The sequence below is a fragment of the Rattus norvegicus genome, chromosome 15 (assembly GCF_021556685.1).
Source record: "Rattus norvegicus strain SHRSP/BbbUtx chromosome 15, alternate assembly SHRSP_T2T, whole genome shotgun sequence".
Lineage (NCBI taxonomy): Eukaryota > Metazoa > Chordata > Mammalia > Rodentia > Muridae > Rattus > Rattus norvegicus.
In genome coordinates this window covers 2670099-2683161 of record NC_141548.1, presented here as the reverse complement: position 1 = coordinate 2683161, position 13063 = coordinate 2670099, and the positions used below count along the sequence as shown (strand labels likewise).

Genomic DNA, 13063 nt, shown 5'->3' with positions numbered 1-13063 from the left:
AACTTTGTGGTCAGCCGAGATTGCATGGCAAGGCTGTCCCGTTACATATCCCTCGGTGACCCACCCCACCCCTAGACACATGCGCCATCCAGAGGGCCTCCTGCCTCAGCCCTAGGAGTATAAGTGTGCAGCTATTCTGACTGACTGACTGACTGACTGTCTGTCTTTCCATCTTCCCTTCCTTCCTTCCTAACTTCTTTTTTCCTTCCTTCCTTCCTTCCTTCCTTCCTTCCTTCCTTCCTTTCTTCCTTTTTTCTTTTCTTCTTTCCCGTCCCTCCCTCCCTCCCCCCCTCCCTTCCTTCCTCTCTTGGTTCAGTGATTAGTTTGTGTTTGTTTCTTGAGGCAGGATCTCACTGTTTAGCTCTGGCTATGCTAGACTTCACAGAGATCTGTCTCTGCCCCCTGAATGCTCAGATTAAAGGCTGCATCACCACATCCACTCCCCATCCATTCCAGACAAGGGTATCTCTGTCGCTTAACAGCCCTGGCTTTACTGGGACTCTTTTTGTAGACCAGGCTGGCCTGGAACTTACCAAGAAAAGCCTTCCTCTGCCTCCCGAGTGCACGACCATGCCTAGCCCCTTTTTTATGTGGATTTAAGCCTCCTGCTCTTGGAGGCCCATGCTAGCACAGCAGGCACTTTTCCTTATTTACTGGGCTAGCTCCCAGCCCAGGAACATCTATCTGTTAAGAAAGGAAAGCGGATTGCTCTTGGATTATATTTCAGTGAACTCTCACGGGTGAGAAGAGTCTGGACAGAGAAAGGACTGGCATCAAGGATATAAATCTCCATGCCCAGAGTACATCTCTTTTTAGATAGAGTGACCCATTTATCTTACTTTGCACGGTAAAATTAATTATTTGAGCCTTTACTATTGGCGTGCACATCCAGCGATGGTCAATTTGTCTTCTGTAGAAATCCCACTCTCGCTACTTCCTCGTGCTTCAGAGATCCACAGACAGCCACGAGTACACAAAAGTTGGGGACTCGTCCTCTTTCATTCTGCCCTTTAGACTTTTCCACAGTTTCCTGTGGTCTTTGAAGCTGGTTTGTTAAAGATCTGAGTGCTCTGGAGTGATCCTCTGATGGGGTTCATCTGTGAGCAGCCTCATTTGTGGTTTATTCTTGGCCATAGCACTCATTGCCTAGAAGCCTTTTCCAGATCTTCTCTGTATAGGTTTTGGTGGTGTCTGTACTGTGCATATACAATATTGCAATTGTGAATTCTTTAGTTCTTAGAGCTCTCCCTCTACCCAGACTCCCTCCTGGTTATAGACTGTTGGAAGGAATTCCATCTCAGTATTGTTCAGAGGCTTTGGGGTTTCTCAGTGTCTATTTCGTTGTTTGATTTTCCTGGTTTGAGATGCAGAGTAATTATTTCTCTGCTTTTTACTTGGCCTTCTGATTCACGGGGACACTCGTGTGTCCATCCACTCACATGTCCACAATTCCAGTACCACTGGGGATTTTGCTCAGAGGCAGAGAACAACTCGCCATTGTACAGTTGTAGATTATCGTTTAGCAGGGCTGCCCGCCAAATCCTAGCTTACTCTGCTGGGTGGACTGCATGGTGTCTTCTCCCTCTCTCCAGTTGTGTGAGCAGGGAGAGCCATCATTCCCTGCTATGGGTCCTTTTCACTCTGCACACATTTCCTAGGTTCCCTATTCCCATTTATGTTCCTAACTTTGTAGAATAAAGATGCAGCTGAGGAGCATAAGCCAGAGTGGATGGCTCGGCGTAACTTGATCGTCTGATTCGCACTGTAGGATTACTCACGTTGGTCCGGACCCAAGCCTCTGCCCGAGCTCAGTGGATAGTTTTACAAGGACGGTGGCAGGTGTAGGAATGGCCCACGTGCAGAGCTCTGACTTGCTATGCTTCTTTTTCCTATAGGAAAAGCTCTGCCAGCAGAAGTATAACGTGTCCTGCATAATGATCATGCCCCAGCACCAAAGGCAAGGATTTGGACGCTTTCTCATTGATTTCAGTAAGTCACATGCTTTACCTACCTCCAGCTGACGGCTGTTACAGGAAACTGTGCCACGGAAAGCTTTAGTTGACCTGTCGTGGTGGTGTGTTTTGTGATCGGCCCATAATGGGTCTTTTGATCATAGTTACATGAGTTAGGAGATCTTCCTCACATGATAGTTTTCCTGCCACCTGCTTGCACTCTAGGGAAGTGAGACTAGATCTGGCCACAGTGCCCTTGGCTGCGAAAGCCATTCCCGTGCTCGTTAGCACCCGTAGATGATTGTTGGTGAGTGAAACACAAGCGATTGTTGGTTACAGGAGTTTGTAGCTTTCTCAGATTTTCCAAATAATCTTTGTGGAGCAGAGGAGACCAGGGATAAACAGAGACTGAACCTAAAGGAAGAAGCCCTGCTAGCTTCCTTCTGCTGTTACAGAAGTCGATCGTAGCGAGCAGTTTCTCAGGAAATGCTCGCTCTGTATGGACTTGCATCTCCTGAGCCTGTCTGGGTAAAGCTGGATGCTTGCAGTAGTGCAGTGGCTGTGCTCCGTGGTAGGTTATCTTTTTTACCTGGCTTAATTTATATTGGATCAGTAAACCACCGTAATGAGGCTGCAATTGGAGAGAATAGAACCTGCGGTGAGTCGAGTGCCCTGTGGTGACGTCTCTGATGGTGAGACGGTCTGTCTCTTAGAGCCCCGTGGACTCGTAGATTGTTAGCTGGATAAAGGACATTTGAGCATATGCACAGAAAATCCAAGACCTTCCGTGGAAATGTGCTGTGAGGGTCAAGGAAGCATGTCGACTCTAAGACTCTATCATTAGATTCTGAAATGTCGATGTCTGCAGATAAAACAAATGAAATTTAGACTAGACTGATTTTGTATAATTTATTGACACAGAAATATAAAATTAATATAAAAGAAATAGTTTGAGTTGATTATTTTTATACTTTCAGATAGTATTTCCAATTATTAATTTATTTTCTTCGTCTTACTATTCTGGCCTACTTATCCAGGAGACTAATTGTACCAAGGAGGGCTGTATTGGCTCCTGTTTTTCCTTTACACACTCCTAGCTACAGTCAACTTCTTTTTCTTCTTTATTTTTCCTTGTTTAAATCAAATCGTTCTTTGGTGCTTTCATACTTGTACACGATAAACTGGTTACTCCTCTCCTGCCCTCTCTCTTCTCCCTCAGCCACACCACCTTGTCTGCTGCTTAATCTTTTCCCTGCATTCATGTCTTCTTATCTGTGTCCCTCTGGGTTTGACCAGGGCCATCTGTGTGACTTTAGTGCCTGGTGGTATACAAGTGGGTACACATCTGAAGGCCGTCATTACATGAGTTTAAAAAATGCTTATTTTTTCGCTTCTTGCTTCTGTTATATTGGGTAAGTAAGTGTGGGGTTGAGGGAACATTTGGAGAGTTGATTCCAGTCATCGAGAGGCAGTAGCATGTGGGTTAAATACTGGGAAGGCAGGCTTAGCTGTCTTGTTCCGGAGCCTTTTACAGTCGCCGCCCATACGATGCTCATCTCAGTGCACTTTCTGGGGTGCATTGCAGTCATGCAAGCCCAGGACTGTGACAGCGTCCTGTGTCTCTAGAGTGAAGGGACCCTCCAGCATACAGCCCCAGACTGCCTTTAAGCTTTGTGACTCAATAGTTTGCTTCTCTTCGTTCTTTTTCTTTGCATCACCTTTCCTGACATGGCCTCTTCTTAGATGCTGTCTTTGTAAGTTCTTGTACCGTCTCAGCCAGTACAAGCCTGCTTAGACCATCCGTGTTAATCCTTCTGTGCTGGACAACAATAGATCATGCTTCCAAGTTACCGTGACCTCCTCGGTTAACTTTTTGGATCAGCATAGTTCCCATGACGATCTGTGTTGGATGTGGTTTTGCTGATACGAAGACATCTAAAGTAATGCCTAAATTGTGAAGGAGCTGGCACCCCCAGCTCAAGCTCTAAGTACAGTGGTCACGTTTGCATAGCATAGGCTGGCCCCTGGCCGTGTACAGGAATGGACAAGCCAAGTAAAAGGCATTCCCTTTAAGTGCTGAAACTATCCTAAAGGTCAGCGCACAACATGAGAAGACAAGGCTGGCTTGGACTTCCTTTCCTTTGAGACCAGGTCTCGCTTTATACTTCCGGCTGACTTGGAATTCACTCTGTAGACCAGGCTGGTCTTCATCTCCCTGGGATCTGCCTGCTTCTGCCTCCCATGTGATAAGATCTGAGCTGTGCACCACCATTCCTAGTCACCACCCGGTAATTCCAGACAGAACTAGAGAATACAATAGAGTATTTTCTGGGACATTTGAGGCCATTGTTATGGATGCCACCCACTAGATGTGACCAGGCTTGGCAGCCAGACAGTCTTCTTGCAGAAGCCTTGGCCTTGTCTCTCCACTGGAGTGCTTAAGGCTTCTTCGTTGAAAGGGAGCCTGGGGTGTGGCTCAGTGGTAGAGCTCTTGCCTAACAAGCATCAGGCTCTGGAATCAATCAGTCCCCATTGGCACTGAAAGGGGCGGGGATGGGGATCAAAGGGAATAGGTACTGTTCCCTCAAAGTTTTACTCACAAGAAAATGGGACAGGTGTAAGCCCAATAAAAATTCACTTTAAAACCAGAATTATTCCTTGGCTGACCATTGTAAAGAAGACAAGACAGGTTGAAAAATTAATAGTGTCTCCTTGGGAGTCACTTAAAATAATGGTAGATAAATATCTTTCCAGAACCATTTGGATCCAGGCAGTCACAGAGGGAGGGAGGGAGGAGAAGGAGCACTTAACATCTCATCAATTTTGTCTCACAGTTCAGTGCTCTGGGTAAGAAAGATAAGAAGGGGTTAGAAGGTTTCTAAAATATGTTCTGTTCCGTTAAAGGAACCATTAATAGTTTGGGTTCCGTTGTGTAAGGCTGGGACCTTTTGATCAAGGTTGTGTTTTCAGAGAATCAGATCAACTGTACAGGAGAGGAAGCTATAGCTGTTCACCTGCACGTGGACTTTAGATACAGCTCAGTGGCGTGTATGTGTGCATGTGTGTTTGTGTGTGTGTGTGTGTGTGTTTGTGCGTGTGTGTGTTTGTGCACGTGTGTGTTTGTGTATGTGTGTGTGTGCGCGCGTGTGTGTATGTGTCCGTCTGTCTGTCTCTCCATCTGTCTGAGGAGTGCAGGTACAGACCTTGGTGCTGTTGTCCATAGGGCCTAAGTGCTGCCCCTTCGTGACGTTGTCTCTTGTTTCTGGCACAGCTAGTCTGGGGTTTGTCAGAGTGAAGTCTCCCAGGAGGCTGTTTGCACAACTATTCCAGGGTGAGTAAAAGGTACCTGTGGCCAGCCTGCTCATAGACTAACTCAGGTTCGTGACTGCCCGAGAATGAGAATGATATGCACAGGCTGGAGGTGATGTCATATGGATTCTGAGATCTCCTCTCCCTTAGTCAAGAAACTTTAAAACCCTCCTACACACAGGCAGACAGCTCCCCACCCTCACCAGACATGTCAAGACTTCAAAGAAGCCCACTTCCCACAAAACTTCTGCTACTGGTTGCCTCCCACGGACCAGGAAAGTAGCTGTTCTTCCCACAGGGTACAGCGAGGCGCTGGGGAATTAGAATGGTGCTCCTTTCTGAGCCCTGGCCTGCTCCTACTGGTAGAGCTGCCCAGCAATGCCTCATATATTTCACTGTTTCTCTCTATTTTGAAAGAAAATTCAGCCTTGAGAGAAAAGTTACAAAATGCCTATTTTCATGAACTCTTTCTTTACCTGGGTCCCCTGGTCTTTATCATGTCTGTTCTGTCCTTTTATTCTCATGATCAAGGCTGTGTTTTCAGAGAATCAGATCAACTGTACAGGAGAGGAAGCTATAGCTGTTCACCTGCACCTGGACTTTGGATACGGCTCAGTGGTGCGCGCGAGTGTGTGTGTGTGTGTGTGTGTGTGTGTGTGTGTGTGTGTGTGTGAGAGAGAGAGAGAGAGAGAGAGACTGTCTGTTTGTCTGTCTGTCTGTCTGTCTGTCTGTCTGTCTGTCTGTCTGAGGAATGCAGGTACAAGACCTTGGTGCTGTTGTCCAGTATGCTTGTTCCCTGAATTGGGATGAGGATGAACTCTGTGTGTTAGTCCATCTTTAAAGATGCTCTGCTGTGTGTCCCATAAACTGTCAAAACCAAGAAAACCCCTGTCCGCTTGGCACTCCATCAGTGAGTGTGCCTGATTCCAGTTCCGTCTTCCCAGTGTCCTGCTGTCCTTTTCTGGGTGAAATGCCTCTCAATGTGGGTTCCCATGCCACATGTGGCTCTCACCACATTCAGTCACTGGGTTCCCAACATCTGGTGGTATTGGTGGATTTGTCTTCAGTTTATTTCCTTGGACGTTGTGAAGTGTACGACATGTTCTGTACAGCACTTGCCTTTCCCTTGGGGCTTCTCTGACATTTCATCGGCATTAGATTTGGGTGGTAAGCTTTGGGGATAAGTACCAGAGAAACTAAGGTGTGTCCTCCTCGGTGCTTAAAATGTGCTTACCATGTTACGAGGTGGTACCAGCCAAGTCATTATAATTAGTGTCTGGTAAGAAGATGCCTTGAAGTTATGTAAATACCACTTCTCCCATTTTGTTCCTCCTAGTTTCATTGATGTGACTAATTTTTTTAAATCTGGTGTTTGGAGGCGGGGCCTCACGTAACCTAGTCTGTCCTTTGACTTCTGGCCCTCCTTCCCCCATCTCCTGAGTTTGGGATAACAGGTGTGTATCCCAAACTCCATTCATGATTCTGACCTAGAAATGATTTTCACAGGGGCCAGAGAGATGGATTGGCAGTTAAGGGCACTGGCTGCTATTGAAAGAACCCACATAGTGCCTCACAACTGTGTGACTCCAGTTCCATGGGGATCCAGGCCCTCTCTGGCTTCTGTGGGCAGCAGGTGCCTTCATGGTACACAGACAGACAGATGTACATGAGGCACAACATCCATCCACATAGGATGGGTGGGTGGGTGGATAGATGGATGGATGGATATGTAGATGGATGGATGTGTGGGTGGATGAATGGACAGGTGAGTGGGTAGACAGACAGATTGACAGACAGGTGGGCAGGTGGATGTATGGATGGACAGATGGATGGAATGTTAATCATATCTGAGAAGTGTGCAGAGCTCTGCTCCTCCCTTTCCTTTTTTTTTTTTTTTTTTCGGAGCTGAGGACCGAACCCAGGGCCTTGCGCTTGCTAGGCAAGCGCTCTACCACTGAGCTAAATCCCCAACCCCTAAACACTAACATACTCTTTTTTTTTTTTTTTTTTTTTTGGTTCTTTTTTTCGGAGCTGGGGACCGAACCCAGGGCCTTGCGCTTCCTAGGTAAGCGCTCTACCACTGAGCTAAATCCCCAGCCCCTGCTCCTCCCTTTCCCACAGGTCACTGGCTGCACTCATCTCTAGGTGCTCCCTTCTCTCCTTTTGTACTAACAAGCACCTAGCTATGCACTTCCTTACTTCTTTTTTTGAATAAAAGATACTACACTATAGCCTTTTGGATTCTGTTCTTTAATTTTTTTAGTCTATATTAGGAATCACTTGATGTAAAAAGAATCTCTTGATGCACATCCTCTGGATACACACGGTTGACTCACCCATCCCTATGTGCGTATGAGCTATCTCTAGTACTGTGTGCACACGTGCACTTGCCCGTGTGTGTGTGTGTGTGTGTGTGTGTGTGTGTGTGTGTGTGTGCGCACGCGCGCGCACGCGCGTATGTAAGTATCACATACCCAGCACACATGGAGGCCAGAGACCTTGAGATTTATTTCCTTTTGAGCTCCATGGGCTCCCTCAGAGGTGTCCCCCAGGAGCTAGAGTTACAGGCGCGGGTGCTGGGAACTGAACTTGGGTCCTTGGGAGGTGAAGTAAGCATTCTTAAACCCTGAGCCATACTTGGCTCACTTCTTTAGTTGCTTATCTGTCTCTAGCCTTAGTGATTGGGATGTCTGAGGTGCACTCCCCTGAATATGTGAGTCCCGGCACTAGTGTGGAAAACTCTTGGTGGTACATGTTGACTTGTGGGCCAACAGTAGCTATCTGCAGCATATCCGTGTATTCAGACGTGTAGCTCATGACAAATTCATGTGCTGACAAGCCAGGCTGAACTTTGAACTCCAAACTTATGGAACTGACATGGCCCAGAGCATGACTCCATGAGCTCGTGTGTTAGATGTTCTGGTCACGACAGGCAGGTTAAAGACTCACGTAGTCCTGTGCTCAGCAAGGGATCTATATGAAGGAAAAGCCAGAGGTTACTGGGCATGGGCATGCAGTGCCACTCGGTCACAGCAGCTGTAGTAAGGACATCGAGGGGCGGTGTGTAGGGAAAGGAGGCTGAGGAAGGGGACTTTGGAGTTTTTCGGTGCTAACTGATGCTAGCACAGCTGTGTGTCACCTGAACTGTGCATGTGATCTCAGTCCTCACAGGAAACTATGAGGAAAGTGGCCCAGAGACCAGAAAACCGTCATAGATCCTCTGCTCCCAAAGGAAAAGGTGTAAGAAGTATACCTGGAGGACTGGGGCTTAAATGGGATTTTTAAAAAAGTGAGCTCAGGCCTGGCAGGGTGCCGTAGTGGGGAAAAGTGCTTGCTACAGAAACCTGACAGCCTGAGTTTAGTTCCTAGAGTGGAGGGAGGGGAGATCTGAGTCCAAAAAGGTATCTACTAACTTCCATGTACACATGCATGCACGCACACACACAGCAAAGGAAATTCTAAAACAAAGTGGATTTACCCAAGAATGATGGCCCATGTCTGTTATTCTAGGCTGAGGCAGGGGATTGCCTGCTTGGACTACAAAATGAAGACCCTGTCTCAAAAAGACGCAGAGCATGGAGAAGGGAGCATGGGGAAGGGAGCATGGGAAAGGGTGGTTGGAAAGCTTGGCTTTCCAGAGCTGGGGACAACATGACTGGGGTTTTTTAAACTGTAAAGACTAGAACACGGGGACTGTATCTCTCTCTCTCTCTCTCTTTCTCTCTCTCTCTCTCTCTCTCTCTCTCTCTCTCTCTCTCTGTGTGTGTGTGTGTGTGTGTGTGTGTGCGCGCGCGCGCGCGCATGTATATATGTGTTAGGGAATGCTGACAAGAAAGATTGAAGTCAAAGTATAAATATCTAGGTGAAATTTTTATTACAGAGTCATAAAAGACATTTAGTGAAATTCGTCACACTTTCCTGCTAAAAGACTAAAAGCTCACTAACTAGAATTATAGACTCCAGAGTCAGCAGGACAAATGGCTCAGTGGTATAATAAGTCCTTGCTGTGTGACCCTGGTGACCTGAGTTCAGTCCCAGGAACCTGAGGGTAAAGAGGAAACCAGTTCCTAAAAGTTACCTTCCGACCTCCATGAAGATGGGCTAATGAGCATTTTTAATTAAAAATAGGCTGCTTCAGGGCTGCTGAGATGGATCAGTGGCTTTGAGCACATTCTACTCTTTCAGAGGATCCTGGCTCAGCTCTCAGCATCCACATAGCCTCTTCACAACCTTCTGTAACTCCAGTTCCAGGACACCGACACCCTCTTTTGGCCCCGGGGCACTAGACAATCCACATGGTGAACAGACGTGAGTGTAAGCCAAACAGCCACACACAAAATAAAAAGGCAGGAGGCCACGGGAGACAGCTGCTTGCCGCCCTGGTGCTGCCAGGACTCAGAAGCAGTAAGATCACTTAGGGTTGGAGGCCAGCCTGCTCTCTATACCACGTTCCTGGAAAGCTAGGCTACACAGAAGACCCTGTCTCAGACATGGAAACAAAAGTGAGTAGGCTGCTGTCCTTAAAAGAGCTTCCTCATAGTTAAAGCAGAACTTCAAAATGTTTAATCAGAAATTTCAAATGATTTCAATCTGCAAGAAACTGATTTTTTTTTTTCTTTTTCAACTAAAGCATGATGCTGGCTTGTGTCTTGTAAGGAGTAGCTTGGAGTCCATTGGCAAGCTCTGTTGCAGCAGAGCTGTGTGGAGCCTCTAGCCTATCTCAGGACAAGTGAGTGCAGCATTGCGACACACTGACTTTCTCTTAGGAACTGTCCTAGCCATGCACAGCCACACTGAGAGACCACATTTCTCCAGTGAGGGGTTCTGGGCATCTTTGCATATCAGGGTGACTTGGGCTGTACTCATAGGCACCCCAAGAATGGGTCCAGGTAGATAGAAGTAGTTGAGGTAAGCAGGATTACATCACCTGTTGTCTTGTCCTTGCAGCCTTACCCTGGAGCCAGGTGTATTCCCCTGCACATGATAGGGATTGTCATAAAGCTCCCACTAGGGGGAGCAGTCACAAAGCTCCCACTAGGGACACTCCCCACCCGTGCGAGCATGGTCAGCTAAATATTACAGGGCATGTTTAGAAGGACGTGCCTGGTTCTGAGGGTGTTGTCTGTGGAGCAGTTGACTGCACAGGGTACTCCCCAGTTCACACACTCAGTGCAGTTGTGCTTTCTTACCCTTTCAAAGGTACTGACCATTACAAAAAGCCTGCTGTCACAGCCCACAGCCCACAGCCTGTGTGGCTCGTCTCTTCCCAGCGATGCCGGTCTGCCTGCCCTCTGAGGTCTGTTGTTGGAATGAAGGCTGTTTCTTGAGCTCACTTAAGTTGCAACAGAAGGATCATTGTTCTCAACTGCCAGTCTTGGGCATAGAGAAGAGAGGTGTGACTGTCACGTTTACACTCAGTTGGTTGAGGAGATGCTTATCTTTCCTTTACTCTTATCAGATAGTTCATATCTTGGCACACTTATTTTAGAAGGAAGATTTCATCATTAGTCCTCAGAAGCTGTCAAGCCAGCTCTATCCACTCCATTTCTCTGCCACTCTTCCCCCTGGTCAGCGCAATCAAGACAAATGATTAAAGAGAAACAAGATGTCCTTGTGAAGTGGTGTTAGGGTCCTTCTAGCTCTCAGATAGGAGCCTCTCCCTCGACTCTTGGAAGATATTGGGTCAGCTACTGTCACTAGAAGACTTGTTTTGATCTGTGCAATTAAGTGTAATGGTGACATTTTAATAGCGTCTAGTCTGTAATACCATAAAGTAATGCGAGCATCTTTCCTTCTTTTCTCATTGTAATAAGTTTCTCTAAAAGCCTTTGCCACTGCTGTTTTAGTACACAGTGCTGATCTGTGATACTTTTTAATATGCTAAAGATAATATTGAAGTTGAAATTTGAGTTTGTGGGGATTTACTCGGAGGTTGACTGTTACTGAATACATTGAAATGTGTTGCATGAGGCAGTGCGGCCAGTGGTTTATGTATCTCTTTTCAAAGAAACTAAGTTTATCATAAATAAGAGCAAATGAGTAGTTTGTACAGAATAGTGTGTATTCGTTGTTTCAGTGTGAGAACACTGTGAACGTGAAACGCGTCTGGCATCTCATTTTTTTCTGAATGCTGCTTGGGCTTTACATGGTTCAGACCTCTCCAGGCTTTGGCATGGGGTGGGTGCTGTGTGATCTTCATTCAGACTGCTAATCAGTGGGGCATTCGCAGTGCGTCAGGTTGGAACCCACTATGGACAAACTCTATTCAGGTAACCAGTAAGCATCAGCTGGCGGTGGCTTCCTGAAGACAGGAACGTTTGCAGGGTTCAGTGCCCAGCCACAAGCACAGTGCTTGTCACATAAGGCAATAAAGATCCAGTAAGGGAACGAGTGAGTGTCTGACTCTGCTCTTTCTACCGCTGGTAGCACCTCCCAGTACACCCAGCCAGCTCTGACAGAACCAGCTCTTGGTCTGAGATTTCTTCATAGCCTTCTGTCTTGTCACATGGATACCTTCCTTCTGCAGACATGGCTTTGGTCAGGCTTTAGCCAGGGTCGCCTCGGTGACCCAGCCAGGAGGGTGCAGGATCTTGTCCTTGCTGTGGGGTGTCAGACACAGGGTTCGTGACTCAGCTCTGCAGTGCTGGGCATGAGGGGTTTCATGAGGCTTCGCTGGGAAGCGCTGCCACCTCTTTCACTGGCCCAGTTCTGGTGTTTGTGATGCAGAACAAGATCACACCAGCTCTGTTCTTAGTGATTGGAATTCGTGCTCTCCTGATTTTGGTTCCAAGGAAACTGTTACCCTTAAAATCTAATAAAAGCAGCGATGGGCTTAATGTTTTGTTTTGTTTAAGTAAAACACAATCTACTATAAAGGTTTGCCTTACCTCTTGAGGATAATTTTAATAATGCCGGTGACTTGGTCAGAATGTGGTCAGAAGGTGGTTGTGTTTTAAAAGTACATAAAAGTAGTTGAGTGGATTAGATAACTTTATTATTTATGTAACTCTTTGTCCATATTGAAACAAATGCACATCACAGTCGTACTGTAGAGGAATCAGGAATAATGCTGATAACACCGTGAGGAAGTGTAAAGCCGTGTACCGGGGACCTAGGTAGGTTGAGAGGGGGTGTCCTGGAATAGGGGTGGGCCAGGTGGCTGAAGCACCTGGTGCCAAGCTTGAGGACCTGGGCTCAGATCTCTAGCATCCCCACAAAAGCTCAGTGCAGTGGTGCACACCTGAAACCTCAGTGCTGGGGGAAGGGAGGGGCCAGGAGAGACGGGGAGACACCTGGAGAGCTCAGGCTGGTCAGCCAGATTCTCTAACACACACACACACACACACACACACACACACACACACACACACACACACACGAAAACGTTCTTATCATTCTGAGAAGTAAAGAAGTAAAAGTTATTAGGAATATATAACCCAGGAGTTACCTTAAAAGCTCACTGGCAGTAAGTTAATAAAGATAATTATAACTGATTGAAACTTGTCAGATGTTTAAATTCAGAAGTTTATGGTGATACTGAAAACTGAACAGTGAAAAGAACCATTTCAGTGTCTTAAAGCTGGTAATTGGAACATCTATCCTGTCTCCCTGTATGAGCTGAACCACTAAGTGACCACATGATGCCTGAGGAAAGTCTGATCTCCCAGAGTTACTGTGTCCATGGATGATCTCCCAGAGTTACTGGATCCATGGATGATCTCCCAGAGTCACTGTGTCCATGGATGATCTCCCAGAGTTACTGGATCCATGGATGATCTCCCAGAGTCACTGTGTCCATGGAT

The 13063-nt window shown here is 46.7% G+C and overlaps 1 protein-coding gene across 17 annotated transcripts in view; it reads left to right on the top strand.

The window, feature by feature from the left end:
- Positions 1-13063, top strand: part of Kat6b (lysine acetyltransferase 6B) — a 177782-nt gene that overhangs the window by 137638 nt on the left and 27081 nt on the right. For all 17 annotated transcript variants that reach the window (XM_087586581.1, XM_087586575.1, NM_001433088.1 and 14 more), the window contains 1 exon segment: positions 1896-1989. In XM_087586581.1, coding sequence (XP_087442707.1) covers positions 1896-1989 — 94 coding nt within the window.